Genomic DNA, 13,408 nt, shown 5'->3' with positions numbered 1-13,408 from the left:
CAGACTTACATATGATTGGGCACATGGCCTAAGGGTTAACATGAAAAACGGTTTCAAAACTCAAAAGGATGCCTTTTCAAAATATTTTTGGTGAAACCAAAAGGGTACTACTTTGCTATCAAAGAACACCATTATAATTGGATTGTGATTGAACCTGTTGCGTTGAAACAAGTGGCTTAAAAACATTGGACAGTTTTCGCAAAAAAAAAAGAAGTCTAATTGATGATGATAAGAGCTTTGGTTTGACAGTGTGACTCGGATATATAGCATAACAACATATGCTCAAGTGCATGTGATTCCTTATCCAGTTTTTCCTAGTGTTTAGTATTTTACACGGTTGGGAAGATACGAACAAATACTGAATGATTGGATCCTATGCTCTTCCCTGACAAGACATCATCATTAGAAACATGGCAAGGGCAATCGGCTGACACTTCTATTGCAATTAAAAATGAATTTATTTGAGGAGTTTTTGTTGGAAAATCAAGTCCTCAAAGAAAATTACATCCATTTATAAAAAATAGTAAAAACACAACAAAAATTATACTGTAAAAAAAATAATAACAAACACAATAATTTAGCGTAATTCGGTCTCTTTTGCTCATGTTTAACTATCTCAAAAGTATTTTAATATCACAAAAATGATTACAAAATTATAACTTATCCTAAATTGTATATCAGTCTACAAACCCAAATATCTCACTCAATAGTTACAAGAAATAATTTCATGCGTCACTGAAAGTGGTGGATCTATGTATATGAGTTTGGGAGTAATTGTTACCACAAAATTTTATTTTTTTTATTTGTATAGGATAATAAAAGAAAATTATGTCCTTATAAAAAATAGGTATTATCCTTGTAAGATATTTTTTTCTTAAAATAAATGCAAAATAAATATAAGAAATAAAAAAAATTATTACCAATTTTACTATTATGTACTTTTTATTTAGTTTTTTTAGTATTTATATTTTTTTCATGACATTATTTATTTTTTAAAAAGTATATAATGTTTTTATTTTGTGAAAATATCATCTAAATGATTATTTTGGTCTCTGAAAATGTAAACTAATGATAATTTTATTTCTAAAAGAAAGAAAATTTTGATCTAGTCCATAAACAAGTAAAATGAGTGATAATTATGTTTTATGTTCACTTAATATCAAATTAATCATAAAAAAATATAATTTAATATCAAAATAGTATTTACATTACTTCTTAATGATAAAATAATCCTACAAAACTTAAAGATAGAACATAATTATCACACTTTTTATATATTTAAAAATAATTAAAAAAATTTATTCTTTTAAGACTAAATTTATTCTAAGATGGCTCTGACTCGAGGCCTGCCTTCGTATCATGTCTTTCTACATCGATCCGCCAACCGTTGTTGTAGGGTGTGCGTTTTCAACGTCTTCCGCTACAACATTGGTTTATAACCGATGTAAAAAAGGTCAAATAACCGATGTAGAAAACCTAATTTCTAATAGTGAAATGGTTAAAAAATTAAGCTAAATCTTCTAATTTAAAGATTTAATAAGTTTTTTTGAATAACAAAAATAAAGCATTTGGTCTAATGGTATGATTCATACAGATCATGTTGATCCGTATGAATCATACGGATCATGTTGATTCTTGATCCGTATGTTTAAATTATACTTATGGATCAAGTTCATTCATACAAATCATACGGATTAATCATAGGATAATTTTAGAATTAACAAAAAATGTTGGGTACAAAACAATAAAGTTGGTGCACCTACCATCACCCCGAGTTCAATTCTCGAAATGCCCCTTATCCTACCATTTTTTATTTCCAAATCCAAACTGGACTGTCCCTTCCATCTTCACAGAATCATAGTTGAACAGTTAAAGAAAATGACATTAATAGAATAATATGATCACATTCACATAGTATTCCATTTGTTTAATTTAATCTATAGGTCACTACCCTGTAAGCTTTGTTTAAATAAGATTGATGACTTGCTATAACCGTATTCAAAATTAGCCAGCATATACAGACATAACACTACTCACGAGCTCCACCTCCTTTTCCTTCTACTTGCGATAACCATATCATGTTCTTTACAATTGACAATGATGTGTGGATTTGATATGTGTATATTTATCTAATAATCATGAAAAATATAAATATATAAAATTTAAATTACAAGAGTATACAATAATTCTCAATGAAATTATAGTCAATTGCTAAACATCTAACTAGGTTAATAAAATAATTGTTGAAAAATATGTTTTCTTAGTATTTTAATTAAATTCTTCGCTTCTCAATGCCGTTCCTACTGTTAGAAAACCAAGAGGCATCGCTCAATAATTATTATTATTATAACGGGCTTTGGCGATTCAAAACAACCAGCGTCACGTTTTCCTTAATTTTTTTAATCAAAGTGGGAGACTTATTTGGTGGCCCACTTGTAAAATATCATAACAATGTAATGAGAAATTGACTATGCTCTATTTTGCGTGAATAAATATTGGTGGATATTTTCATTCTATTAGAGATGATATGTAATATGATGCAGTAAAAAAGGTAAAATAGAGAAAAATGATATAAGTGTTAATCAAATTTAGAGCGATGGAATGTTCACGTATCACTATTTATTTGTTATTCGGCCTTCACTTATTCTTCTGTTTATCTGTTTGAGCCCTTGCACTCTCTCTCACACACGCACGTAGAGAAATGGGTACGCTGCTTCCAACCTCAACAACAGTTCATGAAACAGAGAACCATAATGCTTCGCAACAACTTCACCACCGCAAAGATGCAGGCACTCTGTTTGTCCTTGAATCAAAAGTTAGCAATCATTTATAGTTTCATTCCATTCTTAACTCTTCTTCCTCTATTTTTTTTCTTGGTTAAAGATGACGGTTGTCCTTCAACTCATTGGTTCAAAGGCTATTTCCACTCGTGGGACACCTATGGCTAGTCCAAGAAAATCTTATACAAAGATAAGAATCGAACATAAATTTTCTTACTAAATAAATTATTTTCACCTATGTGAATGCAAGTCGCCTTAAACAATTGCGTCAACCCTTTGGGTTAATTCTTCTTCCTATGCTTAGTTAGATCTTTAGTAGTATTTATGTCATTGGAAGGGTTCAATTTTGATTAATGTTAATTTAATTGATTAATATAACTTTGGTATCTCACCAACAACCTCTAGGATGTGTCACATGAAGATAATAGAAAAGGATAAACCATCCTTTGGCCTTGGTTGCTTAATATAAGTGATCATTTGTGATTTAAAAAAATTGATAATTTATGATGGTTAAAAAAATTATTTGTAACAGTTAAAAATCATCACAAAATATATTTTGGATGATTAGGATCAAGTACCACGTCAAGAAACAATTTATGGGGGTTTTAGATGAACGTTGTTAAATTCATCAAAAAAATTGTGACAGTTATATGCACCCGTGAGCGTGATTTGTTTATTTTAAATGTTACAAACCAGGTCAAATTGGATCGAGTATTTGGTTTAATTGGATAGATGCATATTCCATCCAACAAAAGACTCAGATCCACCAGACAATTAGTTTCTGGTTCTATATGTTGATTCGAGTTGATTTTTAAAATTATACTCGGGATGTACTTGTGACCGAATGAGTATGTATGGTAATGAAAACGTGAGAATAAAAGAGCTTTTACTTGTTGGAGAATTATAAAGAGAAAATTGTTATATGACAAAATTAATATATTAAGAATATTTAAAACATAAAAAATTAAAAATATATTTAGATTTTTTAAAATATAAAATATAAAATGATGATAAAAGTATCACCACAATAACACGAATGTACGTAATAATTAAAAAAAGATGTTTTTATGTTCAATAATAAAAAATAAGTTTATAATATAAAAAATAATAAGCTTCACTTATACATTGTCATTGACAATATTAAAACACATTCTATAACAATATAATTAAATGTCATGTTTTAAAAAAAATGTTAAAATAGAATAATATAAGAGTGTTAGAGTATATATGTCACGTTCTATAAGCTCTCTCTAACAATAACCAATAGGAAAAAAACAACTTTGAAAAGAAGTAGGATAATATACTCCCACTGTAATATTGATGCAAGATATTCATGCAATCATACCTTGGCATGCATTGTCAGGGGATATATATTTTCCCACCTCACAGATGATATTGTAGCTAGCATAGACAATGTCAAACTCTCTGTTTTGACAATTCATTTGGACACTGTTTTTGGTGTCTATTTTGTTGTTTCAAATGTATAACTTGATAGATGGTACAGTACATTCTTTACAAACTGAGGAGCAAGTCATTCGACAAACTCTTTGTTACACATGTTTTATTTCACCTAGAATATTAGTATCTAGCTTCTTGTTATTATTATTACTAGGGGAAGAGAGACATATCCTCTCTCTAAATTTTCTAAATAATAATAAGAAAGTTAAATACAATTAATAAAAAAGTGATAGAATAAAAAAATTAATGATATAGAAGTAGCTAGGAAGAAGTTACTGTAAATTAGAAGAAAAATTTAAAAAATGATTTAAGAATAAAACTATCAAATGTAACATGAACACCAAATGAAATATTTTCTTTAATATTAGTATAGATTATTTTTTGTACTTTAATTTGGACAATATTTGAACATTTGGTTTGGATTTTGTTAGCAGCTGATGTGGTTCATGATTTTTTGTTGGTGGGATATCTTATCAGCCGATGTGCATGTGCGCAATCGAACATGTTTTCTGCAAAGTACTTTTGATTTTCATAAGAACATAAAACTAGGCTTCAAACTAGATTAATCCTAAACACATTTCATAGCGGAGGTAAGTGAATTCAAACAAAGTAAATTTAGGTGTGACTTATTAATAAACTTAAAAGATCGATGATTCTCGAACTTATATACCTTATTCTCACCACCACACATGTACTTAATTTGCATCATGTGAATATTTGTCGAACGTGGCATTCTCTTAAAACATAGTGTTGCTGGAATTACCTATGCGAAAAGGATCGTTGCTGGGATCACGTTCCCAGCTATCAGATTTTTGTACACCTATGTTGTTACAGAATCTGCAACCATGCACACATTCATCCCGAACCACATGATTAGTTTTAGAATGAATAATGTGAGAAGTTTAACTCAATCCTAAAAGTATTTCCTGAACTCGGGGTGTGAACAACAAATGATGAATGTTTGTCACCACAAAGCGATCAGTGGAAAGCGGTCTCACCATCAGAATTGGCTCTGATACCATCTTAAAATAAATAATGTGAGAAGTTTAACTCAACCCCAAAAGCTAATTCAAGGGGTGAGAGTTGTCCCTCACTTATATATTTTAAGAGATTATTTTTAGTCGATATGAGACTTGATTATTTCTAATAATTAGTTTGGAGATGCATGCCACCTACTACGTTGCATGCAAATTTGATCCTCATTAACAAGCATTTAAACCTCAAAGGTAATCAACCTCACAAATAATGGCACGTTGGCCTCGCTGACAAAAACAATGAAGGAGACCAGATTCTACCGCCTTCAATATATATCAACAACTGTTGTTTAATAACAAGGGCTACAAATAAATTTATGATAAATAGGTGAAAACAAAAATGGTACGGTTTAAATCTTGTCCAACACATCTTGATAATTACAATTACAAGTGTATACAATCTTTAATTTTTTTTCTTAATGTCATTTTTTTCATTATGCTTTTTATATATATATATATATATATATATATATATATATATATATATTATTTTGATATATTAAGTTTTAAAAATTTTATTTTAATCTTTTATATTTTTAAAATGTATCATTTTCGTCAACTTTTTTAATTTTTGGTTAGGAACGCTAGTGTTTTTTTAATTTTTAAATTTTAAAAAATAATCAAAATAATATATTTTAAAAACATAAAAAATTAGAATGAAACTTTTAAATTTAATGTATAAAATGAAATAAATGCAAAACATAACAGAATATAAAAATGATATTAAACCTTAATTTTTTGTTTATTAAAATCTTAGTATGAAATAAGTACTATCTAAATTTCAACATTTGAATCATGAATAATTTGATTAAGAAAGATGATTCCTTATTATTTATGTCAACTAGTATAGATAATATTTAACTCTCGTAGTAAAGTCAATTGCCAAACAAACATCATCCAGGTTAATAAAATGTAGTATTATACATTGAAATATATGATTTTGTATCTTAATTTAATTCTTCTCTTCTCAACGCGCTCCTGCTGTTAGATAACCTAGAGACACCGCCCAAGATTCAATATTATTGTTATTATGGGGCTTTCGGCCCTTAACAAAACCAGCATCACTTTTTTTGTTTTATTTTTTATTTTATTGAATTGGACCTAATTATTTGATGATCCACTTCGTAAAATATTATAAAAACGTTATCTAGCTGCTTATAAATTAGTTTAAACTTATAAGAGCTGAAAAATTAAAAATTTATTAGTTTATTAGTTTATTGAATTAAAAGTATTTAGTAAGATTAGCTAATAAACTAGGTAATAAATATAAATGACATGAATATATATTTAATTATTTGAGGTAAAGAAAGATATCAAATAAATTAATGAGGATAAAAATAAAAATAAAGAACTAGTTGCTTATAATAATATGAATAAGGGAATAGAGAAAGATAAGAATACTTAGAACAATGAAAAATTCACGTATCACCACTCCTTTTATGTATTTCACCATTCAATTGTTCTACTATTTGACCTTGAGTTATTCCAACCTCAACAAGATTACATGAAGAAGAGAACGAAAATGCTACGCAACAACTTCACCAAAAAAAATGCTGACGCAAGCGCTCTTTGTTCTCAAATGAAAAATAGTAATAATTCATATATAATTTTATTCCATTCTTATCTCTTGTGCCTCTGTTTAGTTCTTTACTATTATATCATATATCTTGTAGGCATTAATAATGTACTAGTATTCATTTTTAATTGCGTATAGATCCTTGAGGTTCACAAATCGACTCTGGTCTATTTAGTATTCACCATTCAACACTGTTTCGCCTTCACTTATTCTTCTGTTCATTTGTTTATGCCCTCGCACTCGCTCGTACGTGCGCCTATAGAGAAATGAGTACGTTTCTTCCGACCTCAACAAGAGTACATGATGCAGAGAACCAAAATGCTTCACAACAACACCGAAGGGATGCAGGCACTCTCTTTGTCCTCAAATCAAAAGGTAGTAACCATTTATATATACTTTTCCACTCTTAACTAACTCTTCTTCATATTTCTTAGTTCTTTCAGTATTTATGTGTCATCTTGCAGGGTTCAATATATAGTGTATTCATGTTTAATTGATATTCCAAGAACAACCATTAGAGTATGCGTCACGAAGATAATGGACAAGGATAAACCATGTTTAATTATGAATATTTTTCTCACTTCAAAAATCACGACATGTTTACGTAAATTCGTTAAGTGTGACTTTTTGTGATTGCATGATGAATCATTCCAGGTCAAACCCTTTCAATATTGTTCTCACTTCCTTGTTTTTGTAATTAGGGCACATGAGGAGCAAGTAACTATAGGCATTAGCTTTTCATTTTCCTCGATAAAATCAAAAGGGTATCATGCATATTCGATATTTTAATTAAAAATGGCCGGTAATTACATTATTTATTTTTGTAGGTTCATGGATTCACTGTGGTTACCACTTGACAACTTCAATCGTGTCTCCATCGCTGCTAAGTCTTCCTTATGCTTTAACCTTCCTCGGTTGGAAGGCTGGAATATTTTGTTTGGTCATTGGAGCTTTCGTAAGCTTCTATTCATTCAATTTGATATCCCTGGTCCTTGAGCACCATGCTTATTTGGGTAATCGCCACCTGCTTTACAGAGACATGGCTCGTGACATTTTAGGTGCTACACTTCTTCTCTGTATTATTAACGCGGTGGTTAAGAAAGAATTTAACTCGCCCGTTTAAAGTAAAATAATAAAAAGTAAATGAAAACGCTTTTAGGAGTAGTTATTTTTTAATGAGAGTAAGGATTAATCTCTTTTAATCTTTATTTCCAAATTATTATTTTTTAAATTATCAATAATTAAAAATAATATTATATTTTAATATAAATTGTTATTATAAATCTATAATATAGTTTATATTTCAAAAAAATTCTTATAAATTTTGATTTTAATATAATTCATATATTCAAAAGTATTTATTAATTATGAATTTTAAGTTATATAAAATAAATATTTATTTTGTACACTTCCCAAGCTAAAATACTAGTATGTGTGCACAACAACACCTGTAAGAAATGTTTATTTTTCTTTTATGAAATGCCACATGAAAAATGCTAGCAACACAATACGCTTTAGCATATTTCTAAAACTCGCACTTTATCTCATTGGTTAAATATATTAAACTACAAAATTATGATTACGTAGCGCTACCATTAATAAGACATATTTAATTTTTTTTCCAAATATTTTTATTATTTTTAATTTCTTTAATCTCTCTCTTCGTTTATATATTTATTGTTTAAATTTTTGTTGACTATGCATGTGAATAATCAAATTAAGGTTCCCAAAATGCTACTATACAAAGTTAGACTACTAAAGAGCCTAAAACATTAATGTATTCTACTTATTATTTATTGAAGTGAGAAAAATATTCATAATTAAGTGTATTTTTTGAAAAGATAATTAATACAGAAGTCATTCTAGATTGAATTTTATAAAAAGAATCAAACTAAATTTTTAATTTGGGTCTCATAAAAAGAGCTGAAAAAAGTATGATACATTGATATAATTTTTATTTCTAACCACAGTTTTACTGTTAATTAACTCATATGATCTTGCTAGCTAGTCTTTGGTTAAGGAATCAATAAATATTATTTTATTAAAGATTTAGTTAGAATTGTATTAAAAATTATGAAAGAATACACTGTTACACTTTTCAATGAAAGACTTTTTATTTTTTATTCCCTAACTAGTTTCATTAGCAATTTCTATTTAGTTTTATATTATCGTATACCTTATTGTATCGGCTATATATGTGAGAAATGTTAAAGGGACAAATGATGTATAATCAGCATTTTCCTTGATAGACAGTTAGAATCCATTGCATTTAAAATCCCAGATGAGGTCAATGCAAACATTATTGTCCTCACTCTTCACCTCACTAGCTGATTAATTGATATGAAAATTTCTGCTAGTATAGTTTAGTAAGTTCTAGGAGTCTAGGACCAATTCATGTTGGTTAAATATTAATAACGCGAACTGATGTATCAATATGTTACATGGAAGGTCCACGTTGGGGTCGGTATTTTGTGGGGCCAATTCAATTTGCAGTGTGCTATAATAATGAAGTTCTTTGTGCTCTTCTTGGGGGACAATGCATGAAGGTGAGTAAATTAAAAAAATCACTATACATTTTTATTCTTTTATTTTTTATATATTCAAATTAGAGTTTGCTATATTATAAATAATTAAAGGTATTTCGATTTTATTCTTGCTTTTAAAAATTACTCCATATTTTTACTAGAATTATTTAAGAATTGATAAAAGTACCAAACAAATATGTATGATGAATTTTATTCTGAAAATAAATTTTGAAAACATTGAGGACACTATGAGCATTTCTAATTTAGACATATAGTTAAATTCACATAATTCCTCTTGTAGCATGAAGTGATGAACAAAATATATTTTGTTAAATAAATATACACAACCTTACTTGATACCTTTTTGATACAAAATTTATTGGCACCAATAGTGCACCACCTACTTCACACCTTATGAGAGAAATATAAAAGAAAAAGAATTGTAATGACAATAAGTAATAAGAAAAAGAGAGTTAATTAGTAGAAAATAATAAATGTTAATATAGTGTTTGAAATGGTAGAGTTTCTAACGTTATTAAAGTTGATCTTTTAAGAATATGTTTGAGTCTAAAATTTTAATTAGATGAAAAGAAAAGAAAGTACAATTTGTTTTTAATATTTAAGAGTTATATAATATTCATAAAACAAGGAAAAACTTTGGACATTAAATCTATATTAATATATTATTTTATTTTTTATTTAGAAAAACTATCAAGTTATAGAATAATTATTAGACATGAAAATTTTATCCTTGCTTCTCTCTTCTTCTCCAAAATTTCCAAAAAAAGAAAAGAAAAACATGTTCCATGCACGCAGTGACGCAAAAGTACACAAACATTGATCATATACTAATCCTTCAGGGCTTTTCCTAACGAAATCAACTGCAGGCAATTTACCTACTATCAAATCCAAATGGGACTATGAAGCTTTATGAGTTTGTAGTGATATTTGGATGCTTCATGCTGATTTTGGCTCAAATGCCATCTTTCCACTCATTGAGACATATTAATCTAGTGTCTTCGGTCATGTGCTTATCTTATAGTGCCTGTGCTACTGCAGCTTCCATATATATTGGTATTTCCTTTCCCTTATTAATAACCCAGTTAATTAATTAACACTTGTGCTTGCAATTGAGTGCACGTTCTTTGAATTTTCCCAATGTATACTTAAACAGGAAAGTCGTCAAATGCGCCAGAAAAGGATTATTCTTTGAAAGGTGATACAACAAATCGCTTATTTGGAATCTTTAATGCCATTCCCATCATTGCCACAACTTATGGTAGCGGAATAATTCCAGAAATTCAGGTTTGAAATAGCCAGATGAGTTCCCTGTTACTATGCCATGCCAGAGTATTTGTTTCAATTACTAAGAAAATCCACATGATTACACTTTCTTTGGATACAGGCAACGTTAGCACCCCCAGTAAAAGGGAAGATGCTTAGAAGTCTATGTGCTTGTTATGTTGTAGTTCTCTTCAGCTTCTTTTGTGTAGCCATTTCTGGCTATTGGGCATTTGGAAATCAAGCTGAAGGCCTCATTTTTAGCAGCTTTGTAGATAGTAACAAGCCTTTGGCTCCTAAGTGGCTTATTTATATGCCCAACATTTGCACAATAGCCCAACTAATAGCTAATGGTGCGGTGAGTAACTAACTAATGATTGTTTATATCATACTTTTCACACACCAAACATTAGTTTAGAGATTATATACTAAATATTTCTTCTATTTCAAAATAAGTGTTGTCTGTCATATATTATTTTGCACATAAAAAGAAAAATTAATAATTAAATAGATAAAAAAATATAATTTTACAAAATCAACCTTAATATTAATATGTTAAAAGTTAAAATGAAACTTGTGAGTAGTATTAGTAGGAAAAAAATTAATACAGCATAAAAAACTAATCTTGATACTTATTTTGAAACTAATAATTTTTTAAAATATGATACTTATTTTAAAAAAGAGAAAATAATATGTTTGACAAAACATATTTATATTGTGTTTGAGCATAATTTTGGATTTCGAACCATGATTTCATTAAAACTTTAAAAAGGGTTACTTTTCTAATTCTATTGAGAAAACTCCATGGTTTTCAAATTATAATTCAAAAACATTAATGGCTCAATCTTCCTCACCTCAAATAGCTAGGATCTAGTTCATCACTATATTCCAACATTTTGTGCAGGAGTACTTGCAGCCTACAAATGTAATACTAGAGCAAATATTTGGAGACCCAGAAAGCCCTGAGTTTTCTCCTCGCAATGTAATTCCAAGATTGATTTCTCGGTCATTAGCTGTAATTACAGCAACAACTATAGCAGCAATGCTTCCTTTTTTTGGGGACATGAACTCGCTCATAGGAGCATTTGGTTATATGCCACTTGACTTCATTTTGCCAATGATTTTCTTCAACATGACATTTAAACCATCCAAGAGAAGCCCCATTTTATGGTTGAATGTTGTTATTGTCATTGCTTTCTCCGCACTGGCAGCTATGGCAACAATTTCAACCGTTAGGCAGATAGTTCTTGATGCCAAAACTTATCGATTATTTGCTAATGTATAACCAAATTGGGGTATCGTTCGTACACTAGGGGATCTCCTTAATCCCTCATGTTTGTAAGTTGTACAATCGGTAGTTTTGCAGTGAATTGAGTCTAATTAATAATTATTGTGAACTGAATGTGTTTCGAGGTGTGAAACAAACCAAGCAATTTGTTTACTTTCTTTTCTTTTTCTTTGTTTTTTATTCAGTTTGTTTATTTTCTCTGTCGCTTAGGTCTTTTATTTTTGTTAACATTAAGAGAGATGGGCTGCGAGAAGTTGTTGATAGAGGTATTGATGAAATTGCATCTCATCTTTTAGATTATATACTTTTGGTTCGGCTTGTCATATAAACTTCAAATTTGCAAACTTACTTCCTTTTAAGTGTTTTAAAGTGTTATGTAAAATATTTGGTTAAATAATTTTTTAAAACATGCACACACAATTCAACCACTTTTTTCATATATATAGGTTAAGTAAAATGAAACGTATAATTGGTATTGATAGCAGAAACTAGTGTTATAACAACTAGGAACGATGTTCCCCACAAAAAATCGAAAATAGCTATAGTGTTTCCGCAAAAGGAAAAAGGGAAAATCAACAATTCAGAATCCGCGTTCTGCAACTAAACATCTCTGGTTCAGAATAGCACCTAAGATTGAGGAGAGAAGAGAGGTTCAGAGAAGGTGTAGAGAAGAAAGAATTAGCAAAAGAATCAGAGAAGCAACAGGAAGAGAGTTCACCTTCAACATCACCTAGAATGAGTATTCCCGCAACCTTATATTCTCCCTCCTAACAGGTGTGCTTTTTCTGACCCCCACATGCACATCATCAGCCACATGTCCTTTCTTTTCCTGCTTCCCACATGTTACATTACCCTCCCCTTTATAAACAACCTTGTCCTCAAGGTTGAAGTGAGGATAACTTGCCTTAACCCAAGTCACATCCTCCCATGTAGCTTCCTCAGGACCAGCAATTTCCCACTGAATCAACACTTGGTCCACTTGGGAAGAGCCTCTCAATAACACCCTTGAATCCAATACTGCTATGGGTTGAATCATTGGACCACTTTCACCCACTGTTAAGGGTAATGGTAAATAAGGATGATTTGAGCTACCAACGAACTTCTTCAATGCAGAAATGTGAAAAACAGGATGTATACGAGCTGTTTCAGGCAATTTCAACTTATATGCCACTGTGCCAATTCGATCCACCACTTCAAATGGACCAAAATACTTCATTCCCAATTTCTGATTTTTTCTCAATGCCACCGAATGTTGTCTATAGGGCTGTAATTTAACCAAAGCCATATCTCCAATTTCTAATTGACAATCCCTTCTTTTTTTATCTGCATTCTGCTTCATATAATTCTGGGCTCTTAAAAGATTAGATTTCAATTGTTGTAACACAGCATCTCGAGTAATCAAAGAATCTTGCACAGAAACTGGATCTTTTGAATTACATTCATAAGGAATAACAGATGGTGGATCC

At 29.7% G+C, this 13,408-nt stretch overlaps 1 protein-coding gene across 1 annotated transcript; it reads left to right on the top strand.

Moving 5' to 3' along the window:
- The first annotated feature begins 6,987 nt into the window (after window positions 1–6,987).
- Window positions 6,988–12,095, top strand: LOC114379371 (GABA transporter 1-like). The gene is made up of 7 exons (XM_028338014.1): window positions 6,988–7,223; window positions 7,676–7,906; window positions 9,297–9,394; window positions 10,261–10,447; window positions 10,548–10,678; window positions 10,779–11,012; window positions 11,559–12,095. Exons 1-7 carry the CDS (start codon window positions 7,115–7,117, stop codon window positions 11,937–11,939), a joined length of 1,371 nt encoding a protein of 456 aa, XP_028193815.1. The 5' UTR covers window positions 6,988–7,114; the 3' UTR covers window positions 11,940–12,095.
- Window positions 12,096–13,408: the final 1,313 nt, after the last annotated feature.

This window comes from Glycine soja, chromosome 12, assembly GCF_004193775.1.
Source record: "Glycine soja cultivar W05 chromosome 12, ASM419377v2, whole genome shotgun sequence".
Classification (NCBI taxonomy): domain Eukaryota; kingdom Viridiplantae; phylum Streptophyta; class Magnoliopsida; order Fabales; family Fabaceae; genus Glycine; species Glycine soja.
This window is presented reverse-complemented; position numbering and strand designations above follow the sequence as displayed.